At 43.2% G+C, this 19,483-nt stretch overlaps 1 protein-coding gene across 1 annotated transcript in view; it reads right to left on the bottom strand.

The window, feature by feature from the left end:
- The window catches only part of ttc27 (tetratricopeptide repeat domain 27), a 141,149-nt gene extending 121,666 nt beyond the window's left edge, over positions 1 to 19,483 (bottom strand). Inside the window, exons 1-5 of the mRNA XM_083775771.1 lie at positions 19,111 to 19,483; positions 12,345 to 12,528; positions 10,459 to 10,588; positions 6,881 to 7,021; positions 2,284 to 2,386 (exon numbers count right to left, since the gene is read on the bottom strand). Of these exons, the coding sequence (XP_083631897.1) occupies positions 2,284 to 2,386; positions 6,881 to 7,021; positions 10,459 to 10,588; positions 12,345 to 12,528; positions 19,111 to 19,207 (655 nt within the window). The 5' untranslated portion in view covers positions 19,208 to 19,483. The remainder of the gene's footprint in view (positions 1 to 2,283; positions 2,387 to 6,880; positions 7,022 to 10,458; positions 10,589 to 12,344; positions 12,529 to 19,110) is intronic.

Raw genomic sequence — 19,483 nt, 5'->3', positions numbered from 1 at the left:
GTATATCAAAACTGGAGTGAACACTGCAATTTTATATTGGCCTGAGCTCCAAATCCCTCTAAAGTGATTAGGATTACTGAGAAATGGAGTTCAGCTGGTAAAGGGAATGAGAGGAATAATAAACGGGCCAGTCGTGGGAAGCTCGGGTCAAATGGGGCGTAGATGGTGATGGGCTAGGAAGGACAGAACCGCAGTGTCAGTGGAGAAAATGGCCCAGTCTCAGTGGGAACACCCGTCTCTCTTGGTTTGAGACAATTGGAACGGAAAGGAATGCAGCTCACTTCAGGTGGTCAACCCATCTGGCATGTTGGCTGTCAGAACACCTTTGCTAATCTTTCCAATTCTCTACTAGGTTGCAAGCTCATATTACCCGTAATGCCTGATTTATACTTAGGTGTGCACCAGTGTTGTGCAGCAAAAATAGCCGATTTACAAGCTCACAAACGCGCTGCATGCTGTGTGACTATGTAGAAATCACCCTTTAATAGTGTTCATTTCCAGAGAAGGCGATGGAAAATAAAATGAAGGGGAGAGACACATTTATAATAAGCATGCTTTTATCTAATAAGAATATTATCTCAGCAGCCATTTCAGTATTTTGCCTCTCAGTTCCGAAATGCAGTGAATACTCCAAGTGTTAAAAACATCTGGTTTTATTTATTTTGGCCAGGAAATAATGACTACTGGCATTAATGCTCAATACTGTTAGCAATAGCATACAGGAGCCCTCTGAGCCACTAGGACACAGTTTAATAAGTGTTTAGTGACTCTCCATGTGGTTCTTTATGTGCTGATGACCAGTGGTGTATCTGTGTCTATACCGTACTAGTGGGGCCCCATCACGCGACTCCTTCCAGCCCGTCTGTGCTTCATAAAGATAAAGGGAATACAATAGTGCTTAGAGGTTGCTTTTCTTTAAGTGGAATCATTCTACGTGGGAGAGTGTTGGGGAAATTAAAGGCGCCCCAATCTGTTTTAAAATGCACACAGCCTGCTGTTCCTCAAATGAAAGAGGACTTCAATTTACCAGGAATATCCACTTCAGGTGCCAACGTGCCGACACAGCAACAAGGCCCTTATAAGTTCCATCCATCCTGACCTCGTCTGACAACAAACATTCACAGTTTGCACACGCATACATTTCCTGCACATGCAAAGAAACACAAAAGTGTGAGGCTCACACATAAGATAAAGCATCCATTTGTGTTCTATTAGGACCATAAGGACTAACTGAACTCTAACTAATGTCGCTACTTTGCTTAAACAGAAAGCTACAACTCACATCAGCAGCTTTGTGTAGCACTCCGCCTACATTTACCGTAGAAAACAAAGTGGTAACAGTGAAGACTAAAATAAGACATCTTAATTGGGTGGTATGGTATACTTATTATGGCACAATGGTATTTATTTTTATTTATTTATTTATTCGCAATACTTATTTATAAGTTGTACAGAATATAAGTTCGGTAATGTGCACAGGATCTCCATTTGAACTCTATTTGGCCTCCAATACACCTTTGACCACAAATGGTCAAGAAATATCACATGACTGGATATACTGCGCAGTAGCAGGTCTTGTCCAATTAATTTCCTGTTTTACATGCATACATTTTCTGTTTCCCAGCACAATTTAATTTCAAGCTGTTCTTCCTGCACCTCACAATATGCTGTAAGTACCCCGCTAGTGGTGGCCTCCAGCAGATACCTGTCAATCTCAGTGCCAGTAAGCGTCCTGCTTAAATTAGTTATTTTTCCCTGCAATGTGATAACCAGATGTTTATCTATCAGACACGTAGGGGGGAAAAAAACAAAATACAAAAATTGGCTTACAAAGCAATACAATTATGTTACAAATAGCAACATGAAGGTGATTATAGTTGGGAGTCTTCTTACAGTAGTTAATGAACCATAATCATAAGAAATAAGTGAGGTGCTTAAGGACATTTTCATGCATCAAACTAGCATTGTTTCATCTGAACCAATGCAACCAGAGCAACATTTTGTAGGCACGCCATCAGCCCTCTACTCTTTTTGACAAATATATCAATAATCATTATATGGCATACAGTATGAGTTGTCTTTTCTGAACTTACCTGACCGTTCAAGCTGTTCTATTACTATTTGTACTATTTGCCTTTAACCACTTTGATATTATATAGCATTATGACAATGTTGTCCCTTAACCCTAAATTAAGTAACACAATATCTATAATATTTTTGCAATACAACTAGCGTGTAACAACCTACTTCATGTATGTGTGTCTATTATATTGGTCCACCAACCTTTCTCCATGCTGCTTCCTGACAGATTGAGAAGCTGTTGAGAGCGGGCCTCCAAGATCTGTTGGTGAAGTTTAACATAGCGCAAGGTCCACCAGGGCAGCAGCTACAGACACAAATTTAAAAAAAAAAACAAGAAGAAGAAACAAAATAGCCATAATAAGCAAGGGTTTAGGTAAGTAAGGGTACAACTAAAGAATGAGAAGTGACCACCAACAATTCCTCCATAAAAATAAATGTCAGTAAACACAATGCATACTGTATGTGGTCGTAACATAAACACATGGGCCTTGAGACACTGTTCACCACAATAAGACACCATCATTGACGGCACTGCCCACAAAGTTGTGAACACCAAGTTTACCAAGAGCTGGCCAATCCTTAAACATATAGCCTGTCACTGTCCGTGACACGTTCTGTATTTAGTTAGTGCTTTTCCTTATGGTTTTCCTATGTTTTTGTTATTTTGTTTTCCTTGTGTCTTAGTTCCAGTTGGAGTTTCCTTTGCACTTGTGTACTGTTATTTTGTAGTACGTTTTGTCTCTTGGTTTCCTCTGTTGCTTTTGTTGCCTGTGTCGTCTCAGCATGATTAGCCTAGTGTTTCCACCTTGTCCTGTTAGTTCCCCAGCCTATCCCAGTGTTGATTATTAGTTATGTTCACCTGTGCCCTGTTTTCCCTGTGTATTTATACTGTATACCTATACTATATACCTGTTTTTTCAGTTATTTGTCAGATCATTGTTGTAAGTCACCAGTATTCACTTCCTAGTGTATTTCCTAGTTTTGAAGCTCTTAGTCTTGTTCCTAGTAGTCTTTGTTCCTAGTATTCTCCTAGTGTATTTTCTTCGTGTTTGGTCTTGGACTGTTGTGAGTTTTGGTCATTAAACTCTCTTGCATTTGAGCTCCTTTGCCTCCGCCTGTCTGTCTTTCACTTGGGTCCTATCTCTCCTCGTCTCAAACTGTGACAATTAAATAGCCAACTCCACACGCAGTCATGCACCCAGCCTGGGTGCGTGTCTGCTTTTAGTGAGCGGTGGTTCGAATACCACCCTTCATCTTGTCTCCCCTCTCTTTCTCTCCTTGGTTCCCACTCCAGTCTCTACACTGAAATAAAGCATCAAAAGGCAAAATATCTTAAAAAAATGTAATCAGGCCTTTTCAGCCTACATCTGACTGTAACGCAAAGAGGCAGCAAAATAAAGAACAGCTAGCAGCCATGTAAGCTCATACCACACCAAACTCTGTCAACCCTACTGCCTTACTCGTTCAGTGTTGAGAGAGTGTCAGTGAACCGTGGTTAATGCTTATTTGCGTATCATGGAGGATATCTCTCGCCTCATTTGCAATGCAACATGACCCGTTCGCCGGTCCCGCGTATCCATCCATACTGGACATAGGCACGCACAAATACGTGCACGGGTTCCCGTGCATTAAAATGCACATGCATACATAATGCGAGCACATGAACCCTTTCGGCATACATAAACACCTGCTAAAGCAGATGCTTCAACCTTCTCCTCCCGTCTTTAAGCCACATTTAGAGTGTCACTCATCGAAAATGCCATGATCGTATAGATAGAGGATACATTAAGCAATGGGTGAGAGGGAACAGAGAGGTGGATGGATGGATGGATGGATGGATGGGTGGATGGATGGATGGATGGATGGATGGGTGGATGGATGGATGGATGGTTGGGTGGATGGTTGGGTGGATGGATGGATGGATGGATGGGTGGATGGATGGGTGGGTGGATGGGTGGATGGATGGATGGTTGGGTGGATGGATGGGTGGATGGATGGATGGATGGATGGCGATAATTATGTGCAAGGAGAGGTGTCGCCATGGCAGAGGACACTGTGACCTTGAGCGTGTCAGTCCAACTCCCCGATGCTTGGTGAAAAAGTGTATTGGCAATTAATCCCCCTATAGCTCATTAGCATTTAAAAGGCTGGTTGGAGAGCTGAGGGGCTGCTTCTATGTACAAAGGCTGTTGTTGTGCCTGGTGGGGAAACTCCAGTCAAATGGTCACGCTTGTTGGGTTTTAATGGGCAACACATAATCACACACAAGCACCTAATACTTCATTATTAATGTCTTGCCTGTGCAAGTAGACATCCTCGGCTGTACATACATAGTTATGTCTTATATATCCCGTTAGGCTAGTAAAACATTGATGACTGTGGCCACCTATGACCCGAGTAGAGATACACAAACACACACACACACACACACACACACACACACACACACACACACACACACACACACACACACACACACGTGTAAGCCTCCATGTGGGACGCATCAGAATTCATAGCCTCACCACCATTCTACCGTTCCCCAAATCCAACGTTAGTATTCAACTGAGAAACCCACATTATCAACACGCCACGATCTGAGCTGTGACAAGGAGGCAGGAAGCAGCGATTTGATTCGTTTTCTGTTGTGCATAAATAAACTAGAAAATGAGGTGGTGGCGGACACGCTGACACCTTCTCTTACATAGATCTGTGTGCGTCTGTGATTAGGGTTGGGATCCACTAGGATTTTAACAATTCGGTTCCCTTTAACGATTCCGGTTCCAAATTTAACCTTACATGACTGTAACTCTGAGAGTATATACAAATGGAACCAAATGGACCCGTTGTACACTCTCAGAGTTATGATGCTCTGACCTACGCTTCCTGAAAAACTTCAAAAATGGTATGTTGCTATACTGTAGATGGCAACAAGAACCCAAAATGGATTCCCGTCTTGAAAGCTGAAAACCTAAAAAGGGCTTACCGTCCTAAATGGGTTAAAGGCAATCAATGGACTATAGATGAATTGTTAACGTCCCTAGTTGCTATGCCAATTTATTCCTCTCCACACATTTCTGCGTTATCACTGTTGTTGTATTCTACTGAAGGCCTATTCATACCTATTAATACATACATTAAATCACTCACCGCGGTGATCAGCTATCACTGCAGACCCCGACACATATCTCTGTTTTTACTTTGCGACAAGTCCTTTCACTCTGGTGCTATCACCTCATTCACTGATTGGTCTAAAGTCGGGTTGGCGGTCCCCTTGGTTTTGCAAACAAACAGAAACAGAGCAGAGAGACGGAGAGAGAACAAAGTAATGGAAGAATAGAGACAGCAACAGAATACGACGACATAAAGCGAGAGAAAAGGAATAGAATAGAAAACAGAAAGGAGGCAGTAGTGGAAAAAGCAGAGGAAAAAGAACCTCCTCCTCTCTGCTAAACTCTGTGTAGAGATTGAGCAGCAGTGTCGCGAGTCCAGCCTGCCTGAGTGAGAGAGCTCAAAAGTGTGTGTGTGTGTGTGTGTGTGTGTGTGTGTGTGTGTGTGTGTGTGTGTGTGTGTGTGTGTGTGTCTCTCATGTGACGGTCGTGCGAGAGAGAGAGAGAGAGAGAGGGAGATAGAGGAGAGGGTTGCGCATCTGAACCAGAGGGAGGCGTGGTCAATGCTTAAGGACATCACCGCGAGTATGATGGCCTCGACTCTTATCACCATTTTAGGTGGTAAATTATCACCTAAAAAGGTGACTTATCACCTAAAACTGGATGACTCACGTACCAGTGAGGAGCCCCCATCGGGAAGACATTTCGTCCTACTCCTCCCGCCAAACACTCCCTGCTGAGAGGCGCCACCCCAGCCTGCAGGATTACGTGCAGTGACAATTATCACCCTCCTCTCCGGCTTCCCTTCCCCGAACATGGGCCAATTGTGTTCGTGTAGACGCTCGATAAAACTGGATTCACCGTTGGTTTTTTCCCTTGTTACTCTCTAATCACACTATCCCAGGCTACATTCATGAGCTGGACAACATTTAAAATCTAGTTTTCAAAGCATTTTATTACCATTAAAGAGCAGGGATATAATTTGGCATGAAGCACAACATTGTTCTTGGGATACAGCCACATTTGAATGCATCAACTATTTGCAAAAGTATTTTTTCCCTGGACCAAACAGGACACGCCAAGTCCTCTCTCAAAATGTTATTATTCACATGCAGACAAGATACAAGAGTAGCAAAAGTTAAATAAAAAAAAGTAAAAATACTCTTTGTATAAACAAACAAACAATGCATTATGAGCACGCGCACCACAATTTCACAGCACCGTGCTCACGTAAATACGCTTGCATTGTCGCCTCTCGACTTCTCCGCACGTTAATCTGTTTGAAAGGACCTTTAGAGCAGTGGTTCCCACATTTTGTCATGTCAAGGACCCCCATAAGAGAAGATCTTTATGGCTCTAGCAGTGATTCTCAACCCGTTTAATTTCAAGGACCCACAGTTTGACATGCATTAGTCTACGGACGCCCCATTTAATGGCATTTCTATCTCTGGGACCCCCAATTTAGATATGTTAATTTAACTCTGAGAGTGTACAAATGGAACCAAATGGACCCGTTAGGGTCCATTTGGTTCCATTTGTGCACTCAGAGTTACACCCATAAGGGTCCATTTGGTTCCAAACTATAATTTAGCTGGGTGGGGACCCCCTGGAACTCCCTCAAGGACCCCTGGGGGTCCCCGGACGCCACTTTGGGAACCCCTGCTTTAGAGAGCGGCGGCGACTGGTCTTACCTGGAGGCTGTCCATCTTGGCGGAGCAGTTGTGCAGGAGGACGCGGGCCAGGAGGAGGAGAAAAGGATTGGCCACCAGGCTGTACACAGACTCCCCGTCTAGGAGCAGGCTCTTGTGGAGCGCCTCGGTCAGGTCCTTTGGCTGGCAGACAAGTGATAGGAGTTAGGAAGACCAGTGGTGGAAACTAGTACTCAAATGTTTTACTTAAATAAAAGTATCAATACTGAAATTCAGAAACACTCCGTTGCAAGTAAAAGTCTGGAATTCAAAATTTACTTGAGTAAAAATACAAAAGCATTGGCATCAAAATTTACTTAAAACTTAGTACCAAAAGTAGAAAGTACTCATTATGCAGAATGTCCCATTTCACAAGTTTTCAAATGTATACAAATATTTTGGAAATAGCAGATCTACAAGCTCACAATAATGTACAAATACCTCAAAATTGTACTTAAGTACAGTGCTTAAGTAAATGCACTTTAGTTACTTTTCACCACTGGCTGGCAGACAGAGATATGGAGCGTTAGGACCAGGCCATCTCTTGTGACAGGTCAAATATAATGGGGTAGGTCTTGAACCCTCAAGACCTACCCCAGCGTGGGTTTGACTGGCATTTTTGGGGGGTGAGGGGTCAAATGGCAGACATTTTCTTTTATGGAGTGATCAACATGCTGATAACAGGAGGTTGAGGAATAGAATGTGAGGGGGAGAGGAGACACAGACCAGTCTCCACATTTAGGAGGTAATGCCAAACTTTGGCTTATAGCCACATCGCTCGTCGAAAATGGTCATGAGCAGGTGATAACAGGTTATTATGCGCAGGAATCGTCTGAATGAGAGGGGTCAAAGGTAAGGGGAGAGGTTAAGACCATAAGACAGGAGTTGATAAAGTTTTGATCAACTCAGGCCAAGGGTTTCTGTCTTGTCTATGGGCTTAAACTGTGTGGTTAAGAATTTGAGTGGCATGAAGCTACAGTATATAACTCATTGGCAGCACGATAAATCACCAATATTCACACAAATATCCTGTTTAACTTGAGCAAGTTAGATGAGATACTCAACATCTTTTTTTCTCTTGTGCTATATACTCATCAAATGACGTTCCACCATGCGACAATGGCTGTGCTACATCTGCGGTCTCACAGTTGGATCTCCCCGGTCTATCGCCTCCCGTATCCCATCATATATGCGCAGTGGAAGGGCTGCAGCGTTTACAGTATGGGCTCCTTTAAGTGACAGCCCAGATAAATCATCGCCTCGGCAGAAATTTCTTAAGACAGCAGAAACGTCCCTCTCCTCTGGCGTAAGGGTGGTGTGATAACACACTTATCGGGCTTCGCTCGCCGCCATGCTGAGACCAAGCGATCTCCTCAACCCAGCATAATTGGGACCCCCGAGATGGTTCATTATCGGTGTGCTCTTCTTCGAGCATGTCCTTCTGACCCGCCCCATTTCTGCTGTCACTAGGGTGACTCTATACAACCTCATTACCCAGAGCAAAGGGCGCCATGGGGTCACCTGTTCACAACATTCATCATACTGTGTCATGAAGCCATGAGCACTGTGCCATGTGATGCACACACACACACACACACACACACACACACACACACACACACACACACACACACACACACACACACACACACACACACACACACACACACACACACACACACACACACACACACACACACACACACACGGCTAAAGAAATTGCAAATTAACTCCCAAATTTGAATAGTGCTTTGGATCAAATCTCAAGAGGGAAAGAATAAATTAAAAAAGTTTTTTAGAATAAATTAAAAAAGTTTTTTTCCCTCTGTGATTCAGAGCTCCTCACTGGCCTACCAGCATGTGCACTTAAGCCTCTCCAGCTGATCCAAAATGCCGCATCTCGCTTGGTCTTCAACCAGCCAAAATTCTCACATGTCTCCCCCCTGCTCCGCTCCCTCCACTGGCTCCCGGTCGCTGCCCGCACAGAATACAAAACTCTGATGCTGGCATTCAAAGCAACCAAAGGTATGGCTCCCCCATATCTTGCAAGTATGATTGAACCCTACAAACCCTCCCGCGCACTCAGATCAGCCAACGCAGGGAAGCTGGAAGTACCCTCACTAAAAACGCCGGGACAACGCTCCACACGTCCCAAACTCTCCCTTCTGGCTCCAAAACTGTGGAATGCACTTCCCATTGCAGTCAGAACTGCAGCATCACTCCCAATCTTCCGCCGTAGTCTGAAAACCCACCTTTTCAAACTCCATCATGGCCCATAGCACTTACCCTACCCCCTTAGATAGCATTTCTGTAGACTTAAATAGCATTTGATACAGACTTATAGCATGTTATGTAGACAGCACTATAATTGCATTGTATATAGTCATAGCACGCCATAGTACATATGTATAGCATAGTAGTATATATGTATAGTTTATATGTATAGTTTCATTATATAGATATTCCACTGTTACTTTCTTAGCTTACGCATGTTTCATGATAAATGCTTTTATGTGATGTATTCCTATGCTTTTTGTTCTTGCTTATTGTAAGTCGCTCTGGATTAAGAGCGTCTGCTAAATGCCTAAATTGTAAATTGACTGAAGACCACTGCGGAAAGTGAGCCAGTGTTAATTTCGTTGAATAAAACTGTGACGAATAAAACACGTTATTCAAACTAGTTCCTTTACCCTCCATCAGGCGCCCCAGCTGACCAGGGGGAGGCAGTATCGAGACCAGGATTACTGCATGTTTTTTGTGAAGGTACCAACCCTAGACACGGGGAGAACATGCAAACATGCAAAACAGCGTCCCTGGTGGGAATCAAAGCCGGGACCTTCTAGCTGTGTGAATTGACAGCACTACCAACTGCACCACTGTGCCCTATAGCAACACTGTTGCTACAACAACTGTTTCTGATGATGTGAAATGACAAACACCTGGGATACCTTACAGCCAATCTTTTTCCATATTGTATAATGTATATATTGTATATTATATTATGCTATTATTTATTTTCTTAATATATTATTATGTCTAGGATGTTTCACAATCATTAGGATGGCATCATATACAGCAACATACAGGGTGCATGGTCATCTCCATGTAATTCACATTTGCAATTCGGCATTTATCAATATAGTATCAATTCAACGTGAATGTAGCCTATGAGTCTCAACTCGTGTACGCACGTTTGAGTCTTTGCAGACTTTGCAGTGCAGCATAGTCAGAGAATCTGACAGTTTTCTAAGCATATGCAGCCACATATTCTCATAACATATTTTATTATATATGTTGAAAACTTACAGACGTACAGAAAACAAACGTGCTTTGTGAAAAGTGTCCATACAATGCAACATCATTTATGGCTGGGTTTATACTGATATTATATCAATATCGTGATATAAGACTAGATATTGAATGAGATTTGGGATTTTGTAATATCGTGATATGGCACAGGGATTGTCTTTTCCTGGTTTTAGTCACTTTAGCCTTATCTGATACTTAAATAGCCAATCTAAAAGCTCACTATTACCGGTATGTGCAAATCGCCCAGCCCTAACATTATGCAGACGTCATACCTGGGAGAAGGAAGACAGCAGGGCTGGAGGCAGCAGGTCAGGAACATGGATGGTGAGAGTAGGACCGGTCCAGTTACTCTGGGCAAACAGGTGGAGGCATGCCACCGCCAGGACCATCAGAGTCAACTGTCTGGAGGAAGAGACAGGTGGACTGAGTGTCAAAGCAGTGAATATACTACATGGACATGGTTAACTCAATAAGACTGTGACATCATCCGTGTCCTTTTTGAGGGGCGCTAGCCCCTCCTATGCCCAGCCTTCCGGGTTTGTGTAAACACAAACATTGAAGACAAAAGTGAGGACGGAAAAGTGAGGACGCAAATTGTGATTGGCCGGAATGAGATGATGTATGATGATAAGTGCGCCCCTCACTTACTTCACACGGTGTGGTTTTATTAGTTTATTTATTCGTGCCAAGTGTGAGAACAAATTATTTATACAGCATTTGTATCTCTCAGGGCCGATTCATACTCCTATTTTACGCCTGTTTACCGCTGTAGTGCCGAAATGATTTTGGCTCGTCAGAAATTTTCAGTAGCACCAAAGAGCCGACTTTAGGACGGTACCCACTACCCGCCCCCCTTAACCTCAAATGACGTCATATTGTAGGCTTTACAGAGCCGAACCGACTTTTATTCGGCTCTAAAATAGGAGTATGAATCGGCCCGAAGACTGAGTAGAGGTGTGAGTAGTTCAACAGTTTACTTGGACAGGAGCGTATCTTGGACCACCGAACGCTACTGACAGCTTTCTGAGATTTAACAGCATTGCGAAAATCTTCTTCAGAGAAGTATTTTTGAGCATAGAATCAGAAAAAGAGCCAATGGAAAGAATACAACGATCATACCGTAGTGTACAACAGCAGAAAACCAAACCACAAACTTCAAATCAACACATCCTCAACAATGGCACTTTCAAAGTCGGAAGAGTAACACTGAGCCATTCAGGTTTCAAATTGAGGGCAGATGGAAGCCCAGGGGAGGCAGGTCCTTTGTTTTTAGCTTCCACCTCATATGGAGGGCAATTACAGGGCTTTAATAACAGGCCATAACCATGGATAGTCAGCATTGCTGACTATCCATCAAAACAAGTGATGGAAAGCGATTGAATAAAGGGGAATGGATCCGATACAGAGGCAGGGAAAGGATGAGCGATGTGTGCTGCAATCCACATTCACCCTCAGAGAGCGTCCCCGCGGGAGGGAGAAGGGAGATGTTCAGCTGTCCTTATTAAAAATTAATAATTCATGACAGCAGGAAGAAAGCCAGTACAGAGGGATGAGGGCAGAACGTTGCACTCCTTTCAACCAGAGAGCAGTCCTCCTTCACAATAAAGGTACTCTTTTCAGGCCAAAACGTTGTCGGTAACCTCATCTCATCTATACCTCATCTGTGGTGCTAAATTGAGCCAATTCTGGTACATTTTTGAAGACTGGCAATGTGATTCCTGGCATCAAAGCTTTAGTTCAATTTTTGGCATGTCATTATCATAGGTCAGAACATTTTAAAAAGACATTCAAATATGAATTATTTAAAATGAATAGACAGCTCACAGTATGGCAAATGAATGCAGAAATGCAGCTTGAATCCATATTCGCATCAATCTCCATGAGTTCAAAACTTTTAATCCTTATACCAGTGGATCAGATTTGGATTTTAGGTGTTAACAATTTTTTTTGTTTAATCAAACGTATATTCTTATTGACATGTTTGCCGAGATAATTCTATGATCACAGATCGGATATCAAATTGATCCAAATTCTCTCTTTTTATTTTTCTTACCCAAAATCCAAATCTGATCCACTTGTTTGTTAGTTCCACCAGTCACTACGGCCAGTTATATATTTGTGGAGGCTAAATTTGCAAAAATGTGGCATGCGTCTTTACCTGTTGTCCTTGTCATCCTCTGTGCAATCAGCCAAGAAGGCGAGCACACGTCTCTCCATAAAGGCTTCGATGGCCTCTTCATCAGTGCAGCTGCTATCTCCACTCAGCAGGTCCAATACCTCAGGGTTCAACAGCACCGCCTCAAAATCCCCCTCCAAAAGAGACTGCAGTAGAGGGCCGACACCTGAAAACAAGAGTTCACTACATCAGTGGTTCCCAAACTTTTTCATGTCAAGGACCCCCAATTTGACACTAATTAGCCAGCGGACCTGATTGAAAAGATATGCCAGGGAGTCAGGGAGTCAGAAGTCAGGGAGTCAGGGAGTCAGGAAGTCAGGGAGTCAGGAGTCAGGGAGTCAGGGAGTCAGGGACCCCCCCCCCCCCCCCATAAGAGAAGATTTGTATGGCTCTAGCAGTGATTCTCAACCGGTTTAATTTCAAGGACCCCCAGTTTGATATGCAACAGGCTACGGACCCCATTTAAATGGCATTTATATGTCTGAGACCCCAATTTATATTGTAAAATCAATGTTAATTTAACTCTGAGAGTGTACAAATGGAGCCAAATGAACCCAAATTATATCAATAGCGATATGAATCTAGATCTTGTCCTAGATTCTGGATGTCGTAATAATGTTATGTTAGTGTTGTATTCTCCTGGTTTTAAAGGCTGAATTGAAGAAAAGTGATGTCATTGAATATGAACATGTCTGGCATGAATCTTCCAGCTGCTCCATTATTTGCCTTCTTTACTGACATCACTTGCTCATCCCATTCCATTTCTCTCTGGAGAATAACATTGGGTAAACATCATAGTATCGTCTCATATAATTGTGGCCGCTGGCAGTGGGTGGAATATTTATGTATTTACTCTGACAAAATATTTACAACGCAATGTGCATATACAGAAATTACAGATATACATAGTCACAACAAGTCGCGAACGTGAGTTTGTGGATTGCTACTTTCGTCTCGCAAAACACCGCTGTATGACGGAGCATAAATGAGGCATCGGAGAAGATCAGCAGCAGAGGAGGATGGTGGTGAGACAGTGAAATATGTTGATTTATGGAAGGACACTGGGAGGCCACGGCAAGTGACGGCATCCCAGCCAGGAGTAATTGCGTTGCCTGTGTGCACGCCTTCAACGTCTCCTCAGCTTTCATTAGCTCTTTATTTGAGCGGGGAGGCTTGCTGGGCTCATTAGCATTGATTGCATTGTGGTCCCCTGGAGGAGGGAGGGAGAAAGAAGGGTGAAAGAACAGAGGAATAAAAGGAGAGATAAAGGGGACATGGAACGTGTTTTGAGCTGTGAAGTGAAGTTTGCACTGACAAAAAAACATAACAAGGTATTTTTGCAGGGAAAAAAGTACTAACAAACTCATTTCCATTAAAACACTATCAGAACAACACCCATCTTAAAGCCCTATCTCAAAGTCTCTCCTCTCTTTCTTCCAAAAGCAATTACCTCCGTTTCGCTGCTCGGAGAGAGAGACATTTGGATGATCTCAACATGCATTTGACAGCTTGACATGCTTCAAAAGCTAAAACAAAGGTATATTCCATTGATGGGTACATTTTTAACACTTTTCAGCCATCAGTCATTGCTGTGAGCCGTCTGAAAAGCATGCATAAAAAATGGGCACACCACTGCCGACGTATTCCAACAGCCCACACATCAGCACCAACTATCAATCGCATACAAGTGCCACTGGCGATGTAATAGGCAATTCCTGCATGGCCAGTTCTGTGAGGAAAGTGGTGTTGAGAAATTTCACCTCTGGGTTGATCTAACGAAACCTGGGAGTTGATGTAATAGGACAAGCTAGGCATAGAGGGAGGGAGTGAAGGGAAGAAGGATGGAGAGAGCGAGAGAGAGAGAGAGAGAGAGAGAGAGAGAGAGAGAGAGAGAGAGAGAGAGAGAGAGAGAGATGAAGAGTAGAAGAAAGGCTTTGACTTTACGGGTGGGGGGTGAATGCCTGAGGTACGGCCACTGCCACTTTTAATAATATTTCGGCTACTCAGGCACCGGCAGTAATTACAGTATGGAAAACATGGCATAGTCCCTGAAATTAGTCTGTAATTCATAAAGTGCCTGACGATAACCATGCATTAGCACACACACAATGCAGGCACTGCAAAATAGGGAGTACTGTAACTGTACAGAAAAATAAACTACCTACAAGCTTGAGCAGCAATACTATGGTTATGAAGGAACACACATGATTTTGTGAGACAGCATTTACATTTCTCCACCGTGGCTTGCACTACACTACTTCCAAATAGGGTCTGAATGGAGCAAGAAGGTTGGCGTTATAAAAATGTCATATGCATTAATTTAATTTCAATACTTTTTTTTACCTTATTACTAGTCCTGCAGGGGAAATTCAGTGCAAAGGCACATCATCATATCACTGCAAACACGTGTAAAATAAATTACAGAGCAGTAGAGTGAGCTTGACCACAGCTTCTCAGCGGAAAACCGATGAACAAGGTAGAGTAGGGTATAGTGCTGCACGAGTCTTGCTCAAATGCGAATCTCGATTTTCCTCCACAAGAATTGAGATCACGATTCTCACACGATTTTCATTTGTTCCATGAAAATATTTATTGTCTTTAGTAGCAACATTGCTGAACATTCAAAATGTGACACCTGGAGCCAACTACTGTGGCTTTAAACAGACAACATAAAAGTGCCTGACTTATACCTCTCTTAAAGTCTTTCTTGTAGCAAAAACATAAGAGTAATCCTGAACTCAAATTAATTGGACAGCCAACTAGTGCTGCACGATTCTTCTTCAAATTTAGAATAGAAATTAGATCACATAGGTGTCTGAATCTAGATCACAATCTTTTTTCAATTAATTGTGCAGCACTTTGTGTACAAACAAAAGCTTTTAATTAGCCAAATGTAAGGGCTGAGTCCTTAGGTCAACGCAGAAAAGGTCGTCGGGATCGGGACTTGAACTCGCAACACGCTGTCAGGCTGGGTGCCCAGACCGCTAGGCCGGCCAGTAGTCTGGAATCTCTGTGTGGAACCAACATTTCCAAGCGCCGGATTAAAAGTTAAAACATGCCTGCCCTCTGGTGATAAACCTGCCCATATTGGCATAACGTTTCCTGATTGGTCACTCACTACTTCAGAGTTCGGAGAGAGTGGTTTGGCACCTCAGCGGTGCCAAACCAAACCAAATCTGCCAAGGGCATTCCTTTGTTTTTCTTCCTTCTTCTTTGTTAGGGGCACTAGCCCCTCCTATGCCCAGCTTTCCGCGTTTGTGTAAACACAATAACACATTGAACATAAAAGTGAGGACGGAAAGGTGAGGATGCAAATTGTGATTGGCCAGAACGAGATGATGTATGTATGATGATAAGAACGCCCCTCACTTCACACGGGTGTGATTTTGTTTTTACATTGGCAGATTTGTCTGGTTTCCAGACTAGCTGCACAAAATATTTTAACTGGGGACGCACCACCCTGATAACAAGCACTTGGAATGAAGGAGTTGAGGCATTGAATTATGTTTGACTCGTTTGAGTTGGTTCCACAGATAATTTTTTTAAAGGTCCTTAAATTAAGACTCTTATCCGAGAACCCCCCAAAATCATGTGGAAGTAGGAATTACTACAGCAATGGGCTGAATGCCATTAGTGACTTAACTTGTCATGCATGCCTTCACAAATATTATATTCAGAGATTTTGACACCAATAGGATTTTTATGAAGTCCCTAAATGGTTAGTGACACAACGCCCTGCTCAGTGAGTCGCACCCCTCCTCACCCTGTACTGTACTGTCAGTGAGACTGCTGCCTACCATGCATGGTTGCTACATGAACCAATGATGATTTACTCTCATTGTCTTTTGGACTATAAACTAAAGCAATCTACTTTAACCAACAGTATAAGAAAGTGTCAAATAATAGGTACACAAAAATATGTGACTACTGGCTCGCAGACTGATACTGTTGAATTGGAAACAAGCACAGGTTCCGACTCACACTTCGCTTATGAGAGATGTTATGCACTACTTACAATTGGAAAAGATTAAGTTTGAATTGAGAGGGAGTGAAGATAGATTCTACCAGACATGGCAACCCTTCATTGAATATTTCAATAGGTGCACACTACCCCCTCCTACACAATAGATAGCACAATAGATTTTTTTTGTTTTTTTTCTCATTTAAAAAAGAATGTCTGTAATTCACTTAATTTACAACATCATGTTGGAAAAGTTTGAGAGCAAGAGTGTCTGTCCTGTTGTCTGTTTTGTTTGTCTGTTCACACTTTGTTTAACTGTTTTTTGTTTTTTGATGTTTATCACATGTATATGTCTTTTTTATTATGTATTGTATGTGGAACATTTACATTGCCTGTTATTTTATTTATTTTTATAACTGAACTACTATCATTGTCGATAATATTCTGATGTCATACAAAAAATGCCTAATAAAAAAAGAAAATAATAATAGGTACACACATGTGGTGCCCAAACTTGTTGTGTTCAATCTTGGAAGCACAAAACAGTGCTCTTTTAAATATATATCTGCAAATACAAAGAAAGGGTACTGAACGAAGAGTGTGTGTGTGTGTGTGTGTGTGTGTGTGTGTGTGTGTGTGTGTGTGTGTGTGTTAGGGTTGGGTGACGATACGAATACATCGTCAATCGCGAATATACGAATCCAATCGCCGAATATTTTTATTAGGCGATTTTTCGGGACGATTTTTAACCTGTAAAGTGTGCGCAACATCAGAATCAATTTGGGCCAGCAAAGTAGTAACAGCGGCCGGGTGGAAATCCCCTCCTCCCGTTATAATGGTATGGTCCCGACTCCCAGTCCCCGCAGCCGTGATGCTCAGTTGCTCACTGTGAGCCGAGGGAGCCGAGCCGAGGAAGGCTACTGTTACTGTACTGTAGCCTACATGTTGTTTACGGTCCGGAGTCCAGACCCATGCAGTTTAATAATATACAGTCACAACAGAATGCACACTGCTGTCTCGTGTCTCATCACAATCCCAATGCGCCACCCGTGAAGTCGGGGGGGAAAAATAAAAAACAGGCTGGTAGTGTTAGTATAGATGAAGTTCAGTGTGTTGAATCAGTAGCTACACGCTAAGCCAACGCTAAGCTAAGCTAACGATCCCCGAGCCTATACTGTATAGGCGCCGCTCGGGGATCGTTAGCCAGCGCTGCAAAAATAGACAGATCTACAAGCTCTCAACGCGTAGCGAACGGTGCTGCAGAAACAGGCAGGACGCGGCGCCTTCAGAGCCTGTGAATCAGCAGCAGCATGTGGGCGCCCCTCTGAGCCTCCGACGCCGGTGCGGGGAGGCAAGACTTCTCCAGGAGAAGTTACTAGGGCAGGCAGGCTACATGTTTAACACTGTCACCAGCCAGTGGTTGTGATGTTAGCTTAGCTTGCAGCTGCTTGTCCGTTCCAACTTCCAACTTCCAACCACTTCATCTAAACTTATTTCTTATTTTGTTACCCTGGCTGCGCAGTTGTGCTGCAAAAACAGACGGATCTACAAGCTCTCAACGCGTAGCGAACAGAGCTGCAAAAACAGGCAGGACGCGGCGCCTTGAGAGCTTGTAGATCTGCCTTTTTTGCGACATGCAGTGAGCTGTTCTCACTTTACTTTAATGACACGAATACATCGTCAATCGCCGATTTTTAGACAGACGATTGGCGATTGAAAAAAATTGGCATATCGCCCAACCTTAGTGTGTGTGTGTGTGTGTGTGTGTGTGTGTGTGTGTGTGTGTGTGTGTGTGTGTGAGAGAGAGAGATCAAGCAGAGGAGATGTTCAACAAGGTCCAACTATCCAACGGACGGACTGCACCAAATGGCTCGCTCACTGCAACACATTAACATTAGTATAACTTATATGTAGTCTCTAAACAACACCACCATTCCGAAACGAACAGACTGACTGACCACAGTTCTAAGTAACAACACCGTCATTACACAGGGCAATAAAGCATTCTGCATATACAACAAGGCAGTAGGGAGACAAAGGGGAATAAAGTGACTGAAAGGTGACAAGCAGATCAAAACAGAAACACTGAGATGTTTATTCAAGTCACACTAGAATAACGCCCATCCTAAAAAAATCTTCATTCACACTCCGTCGCATTCATGAGGGTGTCACTTGCCCAAAATGAACACATCTTACATCAGCCATAGAGGTTAACTAGTTGGTCGATATGATCGGTTATAGCTCCTATGAATGAACATGGATTCACTTAGTGAATGCATGTTCATTCATAGGAGCTATAGCCGATTTCACTTGTCTTATTAGTATTACAACAAGTCAACGTGGGTCTATGCTGGCTAACACCGCGTGTGCGAGAATCACTGTCACCGTCGCAAAACCATTTCACGTTACGTTCGTACTTCGTACACACATGATGCAGTCACATCAGTCAGTCAGGGCATCTTTCCATCCAGCAGCAGCAGACATACGTTCGAATGTCTCTCTCTCACTCACTCACTCACACACACACACACACTGTACACACACACAATATATAATTCGACTCGTACTGTATGTACGTGTGTACAGAGTAGGCTATATATAATCGATTTCTAATAGAAAAAGGCTGGGGAAAGGCAACCGATCGTTAGTAACCTGGATCAAGACTAATGTATTTGTATCGATTTTGACATCATAGATCCGAAAGTAAAAAATATTAATGAAAACAAGTCAGACTCGATCAAATACATGTATCTTGATTGATCCAAGGCAGATTCATAAGTGTCTCACCTGCGGAGCAGAAAAGCTCCTGCTTCCATCCAGTCGTCGCCTCGCTAGGTGTTAAGAAGCCCCGGAGAAGGACGATCTCCACGTCCCGCATCATCATCACCGCTGAACTGAACCACCGCACGGTGTGTGTGTGTGTGTGTGCGCGCGCGCGTGTGTGTGTGTATGTTTCACAGGCAGCTTATTCTATGGCGGTTAGGGTACCTACGGTGAGGTGTCCTGTGGTCAGCGCGGACGCGTTTAAAAGTGAACAGTTATAGTCGCTTTGCTTGACGTGCCAGAAAGTGTACAGTACGTAGTGCCGCTTCAATCCGATGATGATGATGTGTTTATTTTCTACCCATGTGGTGTTATAGTGGCATCAGTGAGCAGCCAT

Source organism: Protomyctophum parallelum (genome assembly GCF_964188405.1).
Source record: "Protomyctophum parallelum genome assembly, chromosome: 10".
In the NCBI taxonomy this organism is placed as follows: Eukaryota; Metazoa; Chordata; class Actinopteri; order Myctophiformes; family Myctophidae; genus Protomyctophum; species Protomyctophum parallelum.
This window is presented reverse-complemented; position numbering and strand designations above follow the sequence as displayed.